General features: G+C 25.6%; 1 protein-coding gene across 1 annotated transcript; it reads right to left on the bottom strand.

Moving 5' to 3' along the window:
- Positions 1-11594: 11594 nt before the first annotated feature.
- On the bottom strand, positions 11595-17316 carry LOC112693407 (ubiquitin-protein ligase E3C). The gene is made up of 15 exons (XM_025568462.1): positions 17197-17316; positions 16915-17124; positions 16430-16666; positions 16143-16321; positions 15686-15921; positions 15398-15621; positions 15161-15330; positions 14358-14617; positions 14103-14287; positions 13819-14023; positions 13490-13723; positions 12617-12861; positions 12206-12547; positions 11877-12134; positions 11595-11823 (listed from the first exon to the last, which is right to left on the bottom strand). Exons 1-15 carry the CDS (start codon positions 17314-17316, stop codon positions 11656-11658), a joined length of 3273 nt encoding a protein of 1090 aa, XP_025424247.1. The 3' UTR covers positions 11595-11655.
- Between the last annotated feature and the right edge of the window lie 2950 nt (positions 17317-20266).

Raw genomic sequence — 20266 nt, 5'->3', positions numbered from 1 at the left:
CAAATTTTGAATGTAAAAATAGGCTGTATTTGATAATTGAGATAAATTACTAGTATGACAAATGAGTTATATGACATTGATTATTAATTACCCAGCGCAAACGAGTACATCGAACGTAATATTAATGGTGCGTGTATTAGCGATTATTACCAAACAATTGAATTCTAAATTTTAAAATAATTTAATTTTTGTTTTATGAATTACATTTATTTTTAATTATAAAGTATATTAATTTAAAAACAATTGTTATGTTCACATTTACATTTTAATTAAAAGTAAATGTAATTTATAAAACAAAAATGTAAATCACTTTTTTGACTGTTCATTTTAAAATTATAATAAACGATAAAGTTTTAAATAACAGATTGAAACAAGAATTTACTTATTACTGACAAATATTTTAATTTTTTTTTTTAATATCTAAAAATAATAATGTATGTATTAAAAAAATATAAAATATCATAATTCATGAATTTAAAAAGCTCGAATAACCATAACAAATCAACAATTATTCTATTAGAGTAGATATTCTATAAAATATGACACTGAGCCTGTGACTCTTTGCTTTATATTAAAAACATTAACAATTTCACTGCATCTAAGAACGAATTATCAAGAATTACCGATTTAAATGCCTTTACTTGTACATCAACCTCTTTTTATCTTATTGTATGTCCTAGAGATCATATCAATTATAATGCAACCATAGATCACTGAATGTAAACCAACGCTAGTTTACATACATACCGATCCCGCGGGATGACGCGTCATCTTCATCCATACATCATCAATATATGATCAAAAATATAATCAAAAACCTTCACCATTCTACCCTGTGTGCACGGATATTTTTTGTTAGAAAAGAGCATACTGTGAAACAAGTTATTAATGTTAAAAACAAAAAAAAATGCGCTTTCTCAATATTTTTCTTCAATTTAAATCCCCAAGACAACATTATACATGTATACAAAGTCACATCAATACTAAGCACCGTTAATATCATCAAGGAATCTCACAAAATCTATCGTGGTCCTCTTAAATGTTACCATTGTCAATCATATATGTATACAAGGTATCATTGCCACCATCATACTAGATATGCGTTAAATTTGATGAAGATTACCTCTCCGATGAATGTACTTAAAACCGAAATAGCCTAGCTAAATGTGCTCTCTATACCAATGACCATACGGCTAATTTCGAAAAATGACCTGCTTTCAAGTTCGTCTCAAATCATCTTCAAAACCACCGTTTTAAAAACATACACAGTGTCCTGAAATTCACCAATCGGTGAAAATATTTCTTCTAAACACCCTCATTCCATCTCAGTCCAAACCGTCTTATGCCTCCGTTGTTTCTAAGCTCAATTATATCAATATTCCTAATATTAACATAAGTGTAAATTCTATTAAAGATTTTTCATGTTATTCAAATTTCTGTCCAAGCCACCTTCACTAACTAACTCCCTCCTCACTCTTTTTACAACTGTTTTATAAAAATGTAATCTACCATCATTTATATCACATTTTTAATTTTAACTTATTCATATATTTTTATTTCTTTTATTTAAAGTTAAGTCTTCAACAATAAAGGTTATTAGTCTGCATATAATATAAAATAAAAGGTAATAAGATACATTATTTACATTTTTATCTTATTGAAAAATTGATGTATTGTTGGCGTGTTTCTTTCGTTAAATGACTGCTCGAGAGAAGTTGTGTTGGTTAAGATTCTTCGGGATCTAGCGTATTGTACAGAAAAACCAACTCCATTGTGGTTTTTTGGACGCTTCAATTTAATCATAAATTATTATCTTAATTTTGTGTGATTTCAATATTACGTATACATTTACATTATATTTTTTTTTTCAACACTTTGTCATGTAGCATATTGTTAACGTTAAATTTAGGCTTAAACTCTACTCAATTATGTTTGATTATTATTACTAGTAATTGTGTTTAATTTTTTTATCTGATATGATTTATCGTCTTTATTATTATATCATTATGTTTAATTTCATGCCTTTTACCATTGATTATAAATACTAATATTTATGATTATAAATGCTTTTACTTATTGTAATTATATATACATATACGAATTGAGTAAATTCAATATTCTAATTGTTGAACTTTAATAGTCATTGTATATATATATATATATGTATATTACATACATTATAAATATAAATATTTTAATAGTTTAAATACCTATAGTCCAAAGGATAATTTAAAAATATATAAAGTGAACACAATGACACTAAAATATACGATGCAATAAAAAACATGAATAATTCAACTACGATATAACATAGAAATGGCTGGTACCGAATTGGTTCCCGTCTGAAAAAGGTATTTTATTAGGTACAGCCGAATTGGTACCCGTTTAATTACGCACATTTTCCTTCTCAATTTTACAGACTTAAGACTGTCAACTTAAAAGTAGGTTTGGTTAACAATGTGCGTGAATGTGTGTTAAAAAAAAAATGATAAAATATATATAATTTTAAATCGTTGATTTGGAAGTCAACTAGTCATCACTTAGGTGTACGTAATACAAATAATAAAATGTAATAAATACAATTTAAAACCACTGATTTGCAAATTTGAAGCTTTCTTTAAATATTCAGTCAGTGGCGGCTCGTGAGGTTCACATAAGGTGCACAAATACTTCGTAAGATATGTAGGTGGGTAAAAAAAAATATTAATTTTAGTATAGGTAGCATAGGTATATGTACATATAACGTACTTATCTATATATATATATATATATATATATAAATTAATTGCTGTTCGTTAGTTGCACGAATATAATAATATACGTTAACGTCGGTGGTCGATAGTAAACAGAAACACGATTGTTGTTTTGAATTTAAGATAATGACTAACGTTATCAGCCGATAATCGGAATATAATAAATAAATATGAGTAAAAATAAATCATAATGCCGATGCCAACGCCCAACGACGCGGCGACATCGAAAATAATTCGCTGTTAACAATTTAATTGGTTATGTGCACAGAAACGAATGTGCACATCAACCATTATAACGCGTGTTGCGTGTTTCGATTTGTTTTAATTTTTACGTTGTACAAATGTGCACAGCAATAGTGTGCACTGCTGCACCACTATAACACACACACTGATTCCGTCGCGGACAACCGCCTGCCGTTTGGCCTTCGGAATAATCCAATCTAAATATTATAATATTTTCATAATATTCCGAATTTATATTTTTATATTTTAAAAAATAATCTTCATAACACTACAGGTTATTTAATTGTATTATTATGGTTTATGTTTTCAATTTTTTTTTGAGTTTGGGTAGGTAGTGCACGTGCGCTTGTGCACATATACACGAGCCGCCACTGTATTCAATTCTCGTAATCTTCTCATCAATGTACTCTGTCATACAATTGTCCAAGTATTTGTTATTTCTTTCTTGTTTGCTAGTAATTTACTAGTTCAGTAATCAATAGTCTATTATATTTCTACACTCTTATCGATATAATAATTGTGTCTAATGTCATACATATAGCTTTTACATTTTTTGTTTTTTTGCTCTCTATGGCTCGCTGGATTTTAATTTTTAATAGTGAAGGTAAATTGTGTTAAAAATTAAAATTGTCACTATTTTACTTGTACACAAACGGAAACCAATTCGGCTATACCTAATAAAAAACCTTTTTCAAACGAGAACCAATTCGGTTACTCCCATAGAAATATGGTTTGTTTTATTATAAATACTTACCTATTTGTAGAAGTTAAGGGTAATTGTAATAGTTGAAAAAGTATGATAATACTAGCCTAATTAGAATATATAAAATACCATAATGTCCCCTATATCATCAAAAAATATACATAACTATAACACATATGTAGGTTAGTCTTAACCACACAGCGGCGTTTCCGTGGGAGGGGGGTTGGTGGGTCAGACCCCCCCCCCATTAACCTGAGATGGTAAATTAACTTTTATATGAAATATAGTTTTTTCTTTAACATTTTTATATTATAGAATTTTGACTTGGATATCATATTAATAGTTTATATAATGGTATTTTAGCTAAACTTTATAGCAAATTTAATACGTTTGAATTATTGTTATTTTTATTATTGAATATTGACGTTATTGTTGTTAATATTTAGATAATTTCATGCGCATGACCGATTCTGGATAAGCGTATTTTCTTGGCCGTAACGACCTAAGCTTGATATTTTTCTATTCAGAATTTTTCAATAATTTTAATAAAAATAAATATTTGAAATAGAATCGAGAAGAATGAAATTTATATCAAGCAATAAAAAAAAAGCTACAGGTATTTATTGCATTATAATTAAATTTATATTGTTTATTTATTAAACTAATAATGAGAATCTTTATTTCAGGTCAGCTCTGGAATTTATGCCTACAACCTGCTTCACAATATTCTCAATAATTTGACAGAGACTACATAATGATTGGTTAAGTAGTTCCGGAACTATAACGTGACAAAAATGCTCATTTTAACAATATACAGTGACTAAAACATAAGTTATAAAAATTATTACAGGTATGTGTTGTGTTTTTCTATGTAAAATAGTTAATGATTTTTTTTTCTAAAGATCTATTTTTTTAAAATTGATTGAGGAAGAAATAAGTTATAAAATTTCCTAACTGTTAACTGAAATAATTATTTATTTTTATGATATTTTCTGTTTCTATTATTAATTTTGGAAATTCTTGGATAGTAAAAAGAAAAGAACGTAAAAATTCCGAAGAAAATTTATTATATATAAAAATTATGCTACTATTTTATTTTTACAAATAGGTACATAATATTTTAATATGCAAAAAAGGACCAATGCTTTATATAGTTGTCAATTGACACAGTTAACAAGAATATATTTATATAAAAGTTGATTGTTTTCATTAAATTAATTCCATATCTTTTATACCAATGAATGATGAAAAATTATATGTAATATTCTAATAAAGGATCTCTTACTGCCTTATTAAAAAATTAAAATATAAAAAACTGAAACCATAATAATTAATAATAACATATAATCTAATGAAAAATAAATAAATAAGCTAGGTGATGTAATAGTTAATGTTTTATATATTTCAAATATTTTATCTAGAACGTTTAATCTGGTCACCCTAACTATATTGATTACATATACAACGCAATAACTATAACGTCTGCGCAACACGTAGCATCAAACCAACCCACTGGAAGTTATTGATTCCCCACTCCAATCTTTATTCTGTCTATGAATTTTAGAATATCTGATATAATTATGAATTCATTGACGCCACTGTTTTATTTTTTTTTATACAATAAAAATAATGGTTTATTATTATTTAGATTATTTTCGGAAGAAAGCTAATGTTCAAACATTTTAGAATCTATAATAGCTATATTATATTATAATGTTGGAAAACATGAATATAATTTATTTGTATAATCTCTATATTTCTGAGAATTTGATTTTAAAGCTATTATATAATAGGCACCTACATGGTAAAAAGAACTGTATATATAATAATAGGTTGACATTGTTAACAATTCAATGCGCAATAAATGTCTACCGTAAATGTCAAAAACACATTTTGAATCATTTTAAACATTAAAGGTTTGTATGGCTGTAAGCTTGTACAGACGTAAGTATATAGTGTACAGATAAACATATATAAGTAATACGACTAATTAGTGCGTAGTTGCTGGTTACTAACTATATTATGTAATACAAACCAATTTTTACAAAATAAATATTACATTTGCAGTCCGCGGTGATAAGATTTTATGATGGATTATAATAACAATTACTACATACGGTTGTATAAATAGTAAATATTATACAGAGAGGTCTCTGCGCGAAATTGTTGTAGTCAGCACATGTGCTGAGGAAAAAGGACCCGAGGCAGGTGTTGGTCGTTGTATCCCACATATGAATTGGTCGAACAAAAACAAGATTTGTATAGTCTGTTTATTATGTGGGTGTGTCAGGGCGATATTAGGAATTTTGTTAGACACAGCACTCACACACATGAATAAACACTCATACTTTATAACATTATCTGCATTTTTTTTTTTTTTTTTAAAGAAAACTGTTGGTAAGCTAATAATACTCATATACATACGCGGACATTGAGTCACATTTTAAGGTAAGGTACTAAGATGTAATTTTGTTTTATAGTAGTTTAAATTTTAATAGACGACTTAACCATGTATATTGGATATTACAACATATATAAGACATTTTTTGGGTGGATAAAGCCCCTCACCTTTGCCTACGAACATTTAATGGAGAAACATATGATCAATTTACCCGCATGACACACACATTTACAGTAGAGTGTTATCGGTTTCGGCACTGATCTTTTTTATTCTTTTTTTTTTAATAGGACAAGAGATTTTTTTACTTCTTAAAATAAGCACAGATGACATTAAATGTTTACATTACCATCTTTAAAGACTAATTTATAAATATTATTGACCTTAAGGTGAGTTATTAACTATGGTAATCTATCACGATATGTGTATATCATAATAAGGAGTACAATTTACTTATAATTCATATAAGGATTTATAGATAGTGGATCATAAAAATGTATATACATTATAACTACTCTAGGAAGTGTATAAAATTTAGAAATTCATTAGAATACCAATAACTATTTAGGTTATTACTGCAGTTGAAATCTCACCGAACGTTGGAGTATAAAATTATGTACAATGTAATTAACTAAAAGAAAATAATTTCATTTTTATGTTGAATAACCCTGAAATGCATACTATATTTACAGTAATATATAATTTTATTAGACATTTTTTTTTTTTTTACTTTGTTATTAGTCACTAGTTATTACAAGACTTTAAATTAAGATTTTAGTTTTGATTGCTTCATAAACGTTTTTATGGATTCTCGTTAAGGATTCAGTTCGAATACTATAAACGGTTTCGGTCCAAAACCGGTTTTTTTTTCGGTTGGATTCCTTGGTGTAAAGTACATTCCAATCCCCACTGACGACTCAATATAAAACACACAAAAACATAAAATTTAATATTTACAAAACATGATGCCTTTATTTGTAATTCATATATACTTAATTAGTTAATTTATATATTATGATGGTGTAATCTTTTATGTTACAATATTGAATACATTATTATTAAACCCAGTATGGAAAACCCGCTCATTTACCACTAAATTTTGAAGGAACAATATGCCAAAATTATACCTTCACCACGCTAGTGCACATACAGTGTTCTGGTGTAAAAAAAGCACATCCATCGACGTGGCAGGATTACGCTAAGTATATATAAAAATAAAAAATAAAAAAATAACCCCTTAAAATGAAGACAACGGCAACATAATGTGCAATAACTTGCCAATGTATAATTACAGGAAGTATCAGGGTTAACAACAAATGTTGGATAAGAAATAGTAAATCCATGTTACAAATACAAATATTGTTATTTAAATATTTATACACTCGCAGTTTATAGACAAATGGTTTTGTATAGGTACAGTTTCCAAGGCGCGACCTATTTCGTATAGAATGGATTCCAAGACGCGACATGTCGCAGCGGCACAACTGTTTTTCAATCAGCGTTCATAGTTAATATACGATTTTCGTTTATTTTCAAACTTGTCGGAGTACGAACGTCTTTTGAATTAAATTTTACAATGAATAGTTATATTTATAATAATAATAAATTATTATTCTTCATTAATAAAAATATTTTTAATATTATTTTATATTATTTTTATTCTTAATATTCTTCATTCTTCGGGAATATTCGGGTTTCGGGTTGACAATATCGGGAAAGTGAAGGATTTTATTATATTTTTTTTATTCGAAGCTCCAATATTATAAAGAACCGAAGTATTTTGTACCACTTGTAAAAGAATTTCGTCTTCGGTCGCAGAAAAAAACTAAAGTGGAAGCCATTATGTTAAAAATTTACAACGGTAGCTGTGGAATGTCGCGCAATATTGTCGTTGGTCGCAGTGACCCAAAGTTCAGTTGCTGTGGTTTGTCGCGCGTTGCAAACCAGTCCAAATGATTTCCGTGCAAATAGTTACTAATGTTACTAACATACATAGATGTAGGTCTTTACAAGTATCATTGTATGGGGGAACACATATCACATGATTAATATTAGAATAACTCTTATAATAGACACCAGTAATGGCTAAAGGATTATGAGCGCTTTCCAAATAACAATGCGTAAATACAAAGTACACGATGGAATATAACATACGTGAAAAGTGGTTCTACGAAATACAGAATTTACGAGGCCAACCAACAATGTAAATAAATAATAAATAATAAATAATCCAGGGCTGGGCGCACAGTAATAATTAAAGAATAAATAAAAAAAACTATATAGTATTAGGTATAGAATATTTGGCAATTACATGAATCAAACAATGTCTGGGTCAAGCTTGTTAACCTATTGAAAGAATCACGATATTTTACACAGGATAGGGATATTAAGGTAGTCCTGAACAGACCAATATTCAGATGTGTTTCAGTCCGATTTTAGTACGCACCTTCACGCCAGTCTATTAATGTCAAATTAAATTAATATTTTATACTGAGGAATATTTCAATAAAGAACAGCTTAATTTAAATCGAGTAATTAATTGGAATATCTTAACACACATCCTTCGTCTGAACTGTTGTTTTGACGGCACGCAACACTAACGACATGTCGCGCCTTGGAAATCGTACCTTAACTAAAAATCGTTTTTTAATGAAAATTTAAGTGTGTTTGTATGTATACTATTAAATCAACAACACATTTTAGTATTTTCATGGTCAATGTTTTTATTATTCAAATAAGCTGTTGCAAATAAATAAAATTTATATTAAAATTGTATTTTTTAACGGCACACCGTTTCGGCATCACTAATGAAGATATGATTTATATCCAAAAAACTGTTTACGTTTATTATGTAGTTTCATTTTTACTAAATACATTTCTTTATATTTGTGGTCATAATATATGTTAGTAAATAAATTAATAGAAATTCAATATAATTTTTTTTAATTCTCATAGCATTCTTGAATAATGGAACTATGGATCACTTTTCTTTATTTCTTAAAGCAAAGGTACCTAACCATTTGCAGAGAAAAATGTAATCGAAAAACCTATTTAGATTTAAGTGAATTACGAGTGGAACATGCACATCCACAGCTACATCATTTTTAGCCAGAAAGTATCATTCGAATATGATGTGACCTTGAAAAGTGTTTGAAGTATGGTTAATTTAAATAAAATATCCAACAGGCACAATCTAATAAGTAATCTTATAGCTTTTCGCTATTTTTGGATTTAATTAATTTTTGTACATTATATGAGTTCATAATTTAATTTTAACTTATAATATTTTAGCTAAAGATAATTTAATAATTTGTTATCATGATGTTTAGTTTTATTGCATCATGATAATTTTTAAATTTAAATTTTTTATTTTTTTTTTCTTGTATAATAAATATTTAATGTTTTTTTGTTAATGTACATAATAAAGGGTATTTAAATCTAAACCCAGTTATAAATATCGAGTTTATGAATATAAGTAATATGATAGTAGTCATCATATTAATTTTCAGTTAAATAAATAATAAATTACAAAATATGAAGAAAATGTCAATGTATTTCTTAAATTGTCTGTATTCTTCATAATATAAAAAACAAATTTCTAATAATCCGTTATTTTAATCTAGTTATCAAGTTAGTTTGTTTAATGAAATTTTCAATTTGTATATTTTAGTTATATCTTTATAGTAATAGTAGAGATTCAGATTTCATTTTAAGCTTAACGTTTTTAGTGAATTTATATAAGACTAGTGAATTGCATTAAAAAATGATAACAATATTTAGTTTTTCAATTCCAAATGTTTTTTAAGTAATTAATTTTTTTTATTTTCATCTAAAATAAATAACTACAAAATGTTTGGGAAACATTTTTTTTTAAATACTTAAAATTTAACTTATGAACAAAAACATAGATATAATTTCAATTATATACATATTTATATATTTTTAACAATATTTTTTTTATATTATAAACATTATATTTTTATATCCATTAATAATTATTGTAAAGTATAAACATATTCTCTATAATGTAAATAATACTTTTTAATAACTTAAATCAAACAACTTTCATTCATTCCTCTTCTTATTTAGATACTTATTATAATAAATACATATAAATACAACTTATTAACTCACAAAACACATAATTTAAAATTCTCTTTCTATATAGTTATTTCTATTTTTTCATATAAATCCTTATACATTTATACGTCTGTATAATGATATCTTTCAGAAGTATGAGATTTATAGAAATTATTAAACTGATAGGGTGTATTCAAAAGAGGGAACATCCACTAATGGTATTTTGTACATGAATTTCCAACAAGAATACAGAAAATTCTACAAATTAGGAATGTAAATAAGTACAATTGATTTCATTTTTCTAATATTAAATATTTATATAAATGTTTATTGACCATAGAGTTAATATTCGAAAAACATATTATTATTGGAACGTCAAAACAACTAAAACAAATTGATTTGGTTCATTAGATTGGTTTAAATATTTAAAAAAAGTAGATGCTTTATATTATGAACTTCTATTTAACAAAACTCTTTGAATACACATTTTTTTTTATGGAACTATGAAAATATCATTAATGAATGTTTTTAATAAATTTATTTTATATTATTATTTTATAATTATATAATCAGAGTTATGTTTTAGAACTTTTAAAAGTGACAAAAAATAAAACATAATTTATAAGACATATAAATATATACAAATATCCACATCATAATGTATCTACTAACATACTATTATGAAGATTATTTATTATTTGTTATTGCACAAGTGTACAATACTATTATTATTATTACAAGTATAAATATTTTACGTTATCATTAGATTTATTACATATTATTTTCATACATTTCGTATAATATAAACGAGCATTTAAATGAAAAAACTGTTTCTCTTTAATATATTTCTTCAATGAATATTAAAAATATTAAAAACACTTTTTTTTATGAGATACGGTTGAGTAAGATATTGCTGTAGTTTAGTTACGTAGCATGTGGAGTTAATAGTTTTAATTTGAAAATCAAATCTGACTTAGTATGACAATTATACAAAATATAGATCAACAATGCACAACCTATTTTGATTCACGACCCTCAATTTATTTCAATGAGGCGACCTACCATCATTAATTAAGTGTATTATATATACAAAAATTAAATTCATATAAATTAAATCATTAATTTTAGGCAATTTTAATATGTCTTTAATTTAATTAATCCAAAACATTAAAATAAAAATATGAAATTAAGAATTTTATAAAATCTAAAATACAAATATTAAGTTATATAAAATAATATACGTAATATATGACTTTTTCATTTGGTGTTAAATTATTAGCTTTTAACCTAATTAGGTTGCGCACCACTGTTGTAAATGATTGACATGGAAATGATCAATAAAACTAATTACATTTTTAATATACAATAAAGAATATATAGATACAGTTAAGTATATTTTTTAATTTATTCAATTTTAAGAAATTTTTATTTAAAGTACATACCAATAATTTAAAAATAAAACAACCTCATAAAATATATTAACTAAGTTCAAATCCGGCACCAGATTGTATTGCATATAATAACTTTGTTTTTAGTGTTTCATAGTCTTTGAACACTGGCATTTTTAGAAGGTTCATACAAGTACTCGCAGTCGGTAAGCGATCAGAAGAACTTACTTTTTGAATACAAAATGGTGGATATAATTCCTAGAAAATAAAATGTTTATTCATTTGAATAAAAAATGAACTGTATAATATACCTTGAAACCAAGAAGAGGTGGACGTGAACAACTAGTTACAAATTTAAGGAGTTTAGTTTTTTCCTCATCAGTAAAATCATTAACGACTGTCCAAAATAAATTTATTGCTGGGTCATCAGGTGTATATCCTCCAACATAATTTGTATGATTTTTTAAATCTTCTATGTCAACTGGAACTTCAGCTCCAGATATTAATACTTGTACTTCACGATTACTAAACATACGCAACCAATCTAAGGAAATAACATTCGCCAAACCCTAATAAATTGTATAAAAATTTAATTATTCTACTAATGATTTAATAAAATTAGTGTTACAATTATAATTACTTGTTTGAAAAAATAACATTGTTTCCTTATTTGTTTGTTAAGTTTATAATCAGCCATTAAATGTATATATTCAATTCGATTTTGATTTGTTACTGCAATATTGGCACCATCAGGTTTTAATTCTGCAACACGTGTTTGGCCGAATTCATCAATAACAATAGTGAAATCAAGACCAAGATCGATAACATCTCCATCATAATTTTTCAATGATAATAAATTCCTATACATGAGAGGATCCAATGAAGCTAAATGATGAACATCTATTTCAGTTTGACGTCCAATGATTTTTGATAGAAAAAATTCAGCTAAAGGGAGTTCAACTAATAAATTTTCATAGAGTGCCTAAAATTAAAACAATTATTTAAAAATTATAAATATTAATTAAAATAATAAGTATATAATTATACTAACTTTTCCAAGCATTCTACCAATGAAAAAATAATGAGAGGCAAAATTCTGTTGAATTAAATGAACATAAGGATTTGGATATAGCATATTATCATTGGTAATTTTAAAAAATCCACGATTGGGATCAAACGCTGTTTTGAGAAGTTCAGATAAAAATTCTCTCAATAAACCTCCACCGTCCACACCGGCTTCATCTAATCCAGCAGCACTTTTCATATGTACTCGTAATGTTTGTCTTATTTCTGGTTCTACAAATTATAATTATAATATTATACAAATGCATTAGCATTAAACTAAATAATCACTTTTTTTACCAAATAACAAATTTTTTAAGATTCAATATATAATTAATAATTTAAAAATATCATGCTTAACTGATTTTTTATTGTATTTTTTACAATATTATTAATTTGTTATTTTAGTTTCATAAATATAATTTTTTTGAGCAGGATTTCAGTTGCACACATAACTTGAATATTTCTATACATTAAAAATATAACCAGATTGTTACATTTACTTAAATCCACAAACACTCATAAAACATTTACAAGCATAACATCATTAACATATTCAAAATAAAGAAAAATATAGTTTTATGGGACTAAAAAAATATTGTACTCAAAACCAAATGTTCTCATTCCAAATTGTCTTAGACAAATATAACAACCTATTTATAATTTTTGGCAATCATTTTTATCAACTTATAAAAACTTGTACATGTAAGATAAAATATAAGTTACATATAAAAACACAAATCCTTGAGTATTCATTATTTTCATTAAATTGCAAATATAAATAAACTATATTATGCTTCATTTCTTTATTTAGTTATTTATATAATTATCACAAAAATTGATTCAATGAATAAATATTTACCATTTTCAATAGATAATTTTTCAAATGCATCTTCATACAAATAATTTCGTCGAATAGTAATATGTATATGTGATCCAACCATAAAATGAGCATCTGCGTTTTGATATTCTATTTTGTTATTTAATAACAACCCTTGAAATACAATAACCCGTTCTTCAAAAGGCAAGACAAACGGTATTTCTTTTAAAACTGTTAAAATACGGACTTGACGAGTGGTTAGAGGAGGTCCTTCATCTTAAACAAGTTATTTATTTATTAGTTATACATTTATTTTCAATAATTTTGTTGCAACAATTAGTTTAGCATTATAAAAGATTAATAACATATACCTAAATTATCCATTGATATAACAGGAATACCTCTAAAAGGTCTATAATTTAATCTAGATCTTCGAGTATATTGCATAAAATGCATATTTGAAGGTTTGTCGTATGCAGAGTTCATAGTAAAACGATTTGATACCCAATGTCCTTCAGGACAAAATTTACAGCGTAGATCTCTTGAATGAAGTTGTCTTAGTAATACAACAGTCACCTAATATTTAAAATATTCATAAGATTTTAATTATATTTGATCAAAAGATAATAATATAGGTATACAATAATATTAGTACTCGTAATAAATGAGACCAAATTGAAGTTTGAGCATTCTGATTTGTGTTATTACTGTAAGGCATAATTGAAGGTCTTGAATCTGGATAAGCTAATTCTATTAAACCCAGAGCCACATCTTTTAAAATAGATGTAATTGATACAAGATCTGCTATTGTAAATTTTAATGAATGATTGGTGAATTGTTCTAAAATTGAAAAAAAAATTTACAAATAATATTCTTAAAATTTGTAAGTTAAATTTAATTTATTATTTACCAGAATTATTTCCAACAGCTTTATTAAATTCCGCATCATGCAAAGTGGATATTAATAAACTGAATAAAGAACAAAATGTTGCTAACAATGGAACTACACGGTTAAAATCACCAGGAGCTAAATTTGTTCCTCTTGATATTACTGTTACTAGACTGGTAGTAACTAAGCTAGGACCAAACAGTGATTGTTGTTCGGTTTTTAAAATAGTTTTCCATAAATGGTGTAAGATTTCTGCATTCAGAGCTAGAGTATACAATAATCTAAAAATAAAATACAAACAACATATAATACAACCAATATTATATATTAACATTAAATTATGAGCTTATTACTATATGAATACTTATCAAGATTATTATCTGCATTTATTTAGAATAAGTGGAATGGTAAGCATTGTTTTTCTAAAGCATTTTATTTTAGAATTTTTAATGTTAATATTTTTCTATTTATCAATAAATATTTACTTGAAAACGACTCAACAAATATAACTAACTCAAAGTTGATGTACAATATTTAAATCAAATAAAATAAATCATTAAAATCATTAATTTTATTTAAATAAATAATATTTACAAGAAATGTTAACATATAATTACAGTTCATATTTAAACTATCAATATGTTTTTTTAATGATGCATAAAATAAATAAAAAAATTAAAAAAAATGTATAATTAGCACAAATAATTAGTCTTTCAGTATGTATTATAGGTATTATTTTACCATTAATATATAAAAAGCTTAATTTACACCAATCAGTGCCTAAAATATTTTTTAATTTATTTATAAGTATAATAATTTTTTACCTGTATTTATGCACAGCTAATTTATGAGACATGAGTAAATAATGACATAATTTGCAAACTGGAGTGAGCAAAAAATTAATAGAATCTTTTGAACACGATTCTTCAACATATTTGATTATTCTATACACTCTAACTGGATCATTTAAGAGCTCTGAACATAATTTCAAAATCTGTCTAATAAAATGGTATTTTAATATAAGACTTTAGTTTATTAAGTCAAATAAATATAATAATTGCCTCAAGTTCATCTTCTGAAATACCACAGAATAATTTTTCATTTTCATTTGATTCATCGTCAGATTCATTGTCTGAACTATCTTGACAGAGATCTTTATACATCCATGTCTTGCTTATATAGTCTATAACAGGTGGCTCAACTAGACGACTTGTTAATGTTGAAAGAATATCCAAATAATCAGTAATTGCATTCATTTCACGTCCAGTTTGATGACATTTTACCACTATAATAGTATATTAAACATTATTTATTAATTTAAAACATTAAAATAACAATTTTTTAATTACCAAATGAATAGTCTTCACATGATGGTTCAAGAATCAGCAAAGAATAAAATAAATTTGTATTAGTTTCAAACTGGGTTGAAGAATGAGCTAATGACATGACTAATTGCCTAAAATCTGGACCAACATAATCAATTTTATTTTGATCCAAGGATAATTTTGGTAAGATAAATTTGTGATTAATATCAGATACTGGTCCTTTTAAAAAAGTCCTCACAAAATGATCCATAATTATAGAGCTGAAGAAAATAAAAATGAAATATTAAGTCAAATTCATAATATATAATATAAATTATTATAAATCATTCACAAAATTAATAATTAGTTGAATTGTGAGTATATTAGTTATAAAAAGATGACATTTGTAAATGTATAAAAATTCTCTAATTTTAATGTATTAAAATATAAAATCATAATAAACAGAAAACTAAAATATTTAATAAAAAAATTAATACATTACGTGTATTCATCTAAAAAAGTTGGTGATCGTACTGAAAATGGTCTTTTCACAAATTCTAGGATACTTTTAGCTAAAGGTGGAGCTGGTGTATCTTCAACATCAAACATTGCAGGAATTTTTGTATCAAGTATTTTATGCAAACTATCAAAATAACATTTTTTGACTAGATATTGGAATAACTATAAAAAATATGTTATTTATTAGTTATATTTTCAATCATAAAGAAAAAAAAAAATTATGAATAAGAATAGTATACATGCATACATAATATGTTTAAATATACTAACATCTCGTAATGCAAGTATTGCATTTTCTGAACCTAGTATTTTTTTGTAGGATTCTACTGAAGTAAATTCTTCAATAATTCGTAAAGGTGTTGCGAATGATTCCAAATTTGATGAGTTCAATAAATCAATATTAAAGGAAAGAATCCATTTTAAATGCCAATACCATGAGGCGTTTCGATCCAAACTTGATCTTAATAACTTTGTACTATTACGTAAAATATGTTGAGATAACCATATCTGTAAATATTAAGAAAAAAATGAATTTTCTTTAAATGTCTAAAAAAATAAATTTTAAATTAACAAACTATAAATGACAAAATGAATATATTATACATTCAAATAAAATAAGTATGAATACTTACTCTTTACGAAAAAAATCATAAAAATCATAAAAATGACATTCCAAATCCTTAAACTAGTTGCTAACCAATATTATGATAAATATTAGTGAAATCTTTAACAAAAATAATTTAAGAAACTCTTACTAGTCTTTGAGAATCATTTTCTCTATCGTGAAAAAACACTAAATTTTTTACAAGATTTGATAAAACTTCTTCAGATGGCTGTGTATTTTTCAAATTAATTACAGTTTCATCGAACACAGTTCGATAATGTTGTTTAAATTTTTTTCTTGTAATGAAACTTCTAACACAAGATTGAACCCGAACAACACGTCGTTGTTCACGTCTAGCTTCCTTTAAGTTAAACCAATGAAATTGTTATAACAAGACATTTTATGCAATATATAAATTATTTTCAGTAAATACTTCTCTTTTTTCCCGTTCATAACGAGCTCTCAGTATTAGATTGCTGACAGGTTCATGAACACTAGCTCCTGCATAATTCTGTTCTGGTTTCCTACGAAAATCTCCTTCAAAACTGTACATTATGCAATATTGATTAAGACTAAGTTATTGTATATCATGATAAAAAAAAAATTAACCAATTGTTAAAATTTTTAGCACAGTCAATGTTATAAACAGGATGAAGTTCAGGAAGTTAAAATAATAATGTTCACTACCATCAAAATGTTTATGATGCATAGATATCAGCAAGTATGACTTTTACATATTTTATCATTACCATTATTTTGGTTTACTTCGCGCAGAACAAAATTTCATGTCCGTATCATTAGGTATGTTCGCGAAAAATAAAGAGAAAAACATTACTGATAAGCTTTCGCATGCTGTGACGTCACTACATACGAAATCGAATAGCACGTAATCAGGAAGGAAACTTACCATTATCTTGGAAATTATTCGCCATCTTAAAAAAAAACATACAGCTTAACCAGATATTGAATATTTTCACTTTATTTTTAACGACACTGTTTATAATCAATGGTATTAGTTATAATAGAATTAGTTATAATGATAAATCTTCATCCAACTATCACCACAAGTAGACAATTTTCTGCGAACTACAAACTACAACAATAGGCGGCATTAGCCTGTGAAGTGTATAACGTGTTTCTACTTGCACAGTTAAAAACACAAATATTATCGTATCCGGGTTTTATTAGTTTTTATAAAATTTATACAGTTAATAAATTTTAAAATGTTTACAGTTAATAAATTTTAAAATTTTTTCTCTATTCGAATTAACAAAATTACCAAATTTCATCGAAATTTAAAAATTTGAGGCTTGGAAATTATCTAGGGGAGTGGAAGCCTCCAACACCCCCCCCCCCACAATAAATATGACACTGGCTTTAGATTATATGGTTGCGGAACGGGTCTATACTGAACACATAGACCTATTATAAATATCTAGTAATTAAATTAATCTAATAGCAAACGTTTAAAAATCAAAATTCTAAAAAAAAAAAACGCTAGAAAAATGAAAGAAATATCCATATCTATATTAAATTTTTTTTCTTCGAGCCCTTACTGATCTGTTGTGTTTAACATTTGCATTCAAACATTTGCATTTCAACACTAACAATAAAATGTTCACTTCTGATATATACATCAATCATAAGACTGTCATTTACATACACATTATGAATAAGTTAGTTTAAAATAACTTGTATTATCTTATTAGTAAGTAATATTGGTAATACAGAATATCATGTACAACACGTTGAGCCTCATGAAACCCATTTTTGGGTTTCACTCACCTTTGACCGAATCAGTGGCGGATTAAGACAATTAATATTAAGAGTGTATATATTAATCATATTTTCGAATGGTTATAACATTTGTGTTTTTACATTTGCTCCATAATTTAAGTTAAGATTGGAGCTGATGTAAATAATGCAATAAAGGTAGGTAGGTAACTAAAAATTGATGGAGGAAATGAAAATGAAACAAAATAACAATGTATTAAGGCAAATAAAGTTATTCATAATCGTTTTGAAACTTAAATGAAGTTTGTATATGAAGAGTGTATAAAAACAATTATAACTTTAACAGACCTCAGTATTCCATCGGTTAACGTTTTAAAATAAATTGTTGTAAATTAAAAACATTTAAATTTAAATAATATTTTTTGGCGGTATACCGCGACAGGAGCAACGATGAGACAGATAATCTATGTCCAATATTACTTATACATGTCTAATATTATTTATCTTATTCTATTCACGTTTGTTAAATATAGTCATTCTTACAAAGTATATTTTTTATAATTCCTGCCCATTGTATCTATTAATACTAATAAAATTAAAAAAAATATATGATTTATTTTTCTTTAATTCTCAAAATGAAATTAATTATTAAAACATTGTACTTATTTTCTATAAGATAATAAGCAGCCGAAATATAGGAGTCGATTCAGAGTGAAACGAACTTACGAGAGACAAACATACCTACATACTTACTCCCACGAATACTGGTACGTCGTTTTTCTTTTGAATAATAACTGTAATTAAAATTAAATAAATATATTTAATAATTTTTAGTTACTATTTTATTTTTTTACATTTAATTCATTACCTTTTTAAACTTACAATAATTAAGTATTCTCGGTTACGTAAATAGTATTTTTCCATTACTTAAATCAATTTTTTGCATTCGATATTAATTTAAATTATTAATAATCTAAATTAATCAATTTAATAGTATTAGTAATTTTTTTTTATTATTATTAAATATATTTTTTTGTTTCGTCTGCATAGGTAGTCTCTAGACTTTGGATACCCCTTTTCATTTTTTTTTTGTCATTAAAGCATTAATTTTTTAGTTAGAATTTAAAGTATAATGTTTTTAATAATATTTAATTTATTTTGTTTTCTTTATTAGACAAATAATATTTAAAATTTCAATATAAATTATATTTCCCTCGGCCTCCAGGCACCAGGAAACTAAACCTTTTTTAACGTACTTCTTTTATCGCGATTGAGAAGTATTTATAAATATTATTTATTGTTATAAAACATCATTTTTAATATTTGATCTATATTTCAAATAATAATACATTGTTATATTTGTACATGGTTATATTCGAACATGCGCTATAGCTTAATAGTTTTAGTAAAAATCATTATGAAACGTAAATGATAGTGTGTAAAAACTATATTAACTTTAACAGATCTCAGTATTCCATTGGTTAATGTTATAAAATAAATTGTTGTAAATAAAAACCATTTAAATTTAAATATTTTTTGGCGCCATACCGTGACGGGAGCAACGATGAAACGGATGATCTATGTCCAATATTATTTGCCTTATTCCATTCACGATTGTTAATTATTGTCATTCTAACAAATTATATTTTTCATAATTTCTGCCCATTGTAATAATAAAATAAATTATTATTTATTTTTCTTTAATTATTAAAGTGTAATTAATTATTGAAATGAAATATTGTATTTGTTATTTTTATTAGAGTTAACAG

The sequence above is a fragment of the Sipha flava genome, unplaced genomic scaffold (genome assembly GCF_003268045.1).
Source record: "Sipha flava isolate LNK unplaced genomic scaffold, YSA_version1 86_pilon_pilon, whole genome shotgun sequence".
NCBI lineage: Eukaryota > Metazoa > Arthropoda > Insecta > Hemiptera > Aphididae > Sipha > Sipha flava.
The sequence above is the reverse complement of the archived record's forward strand: the minus strand, read 5'-3'. Positions and strand labels throughout refer to the sequence as shown.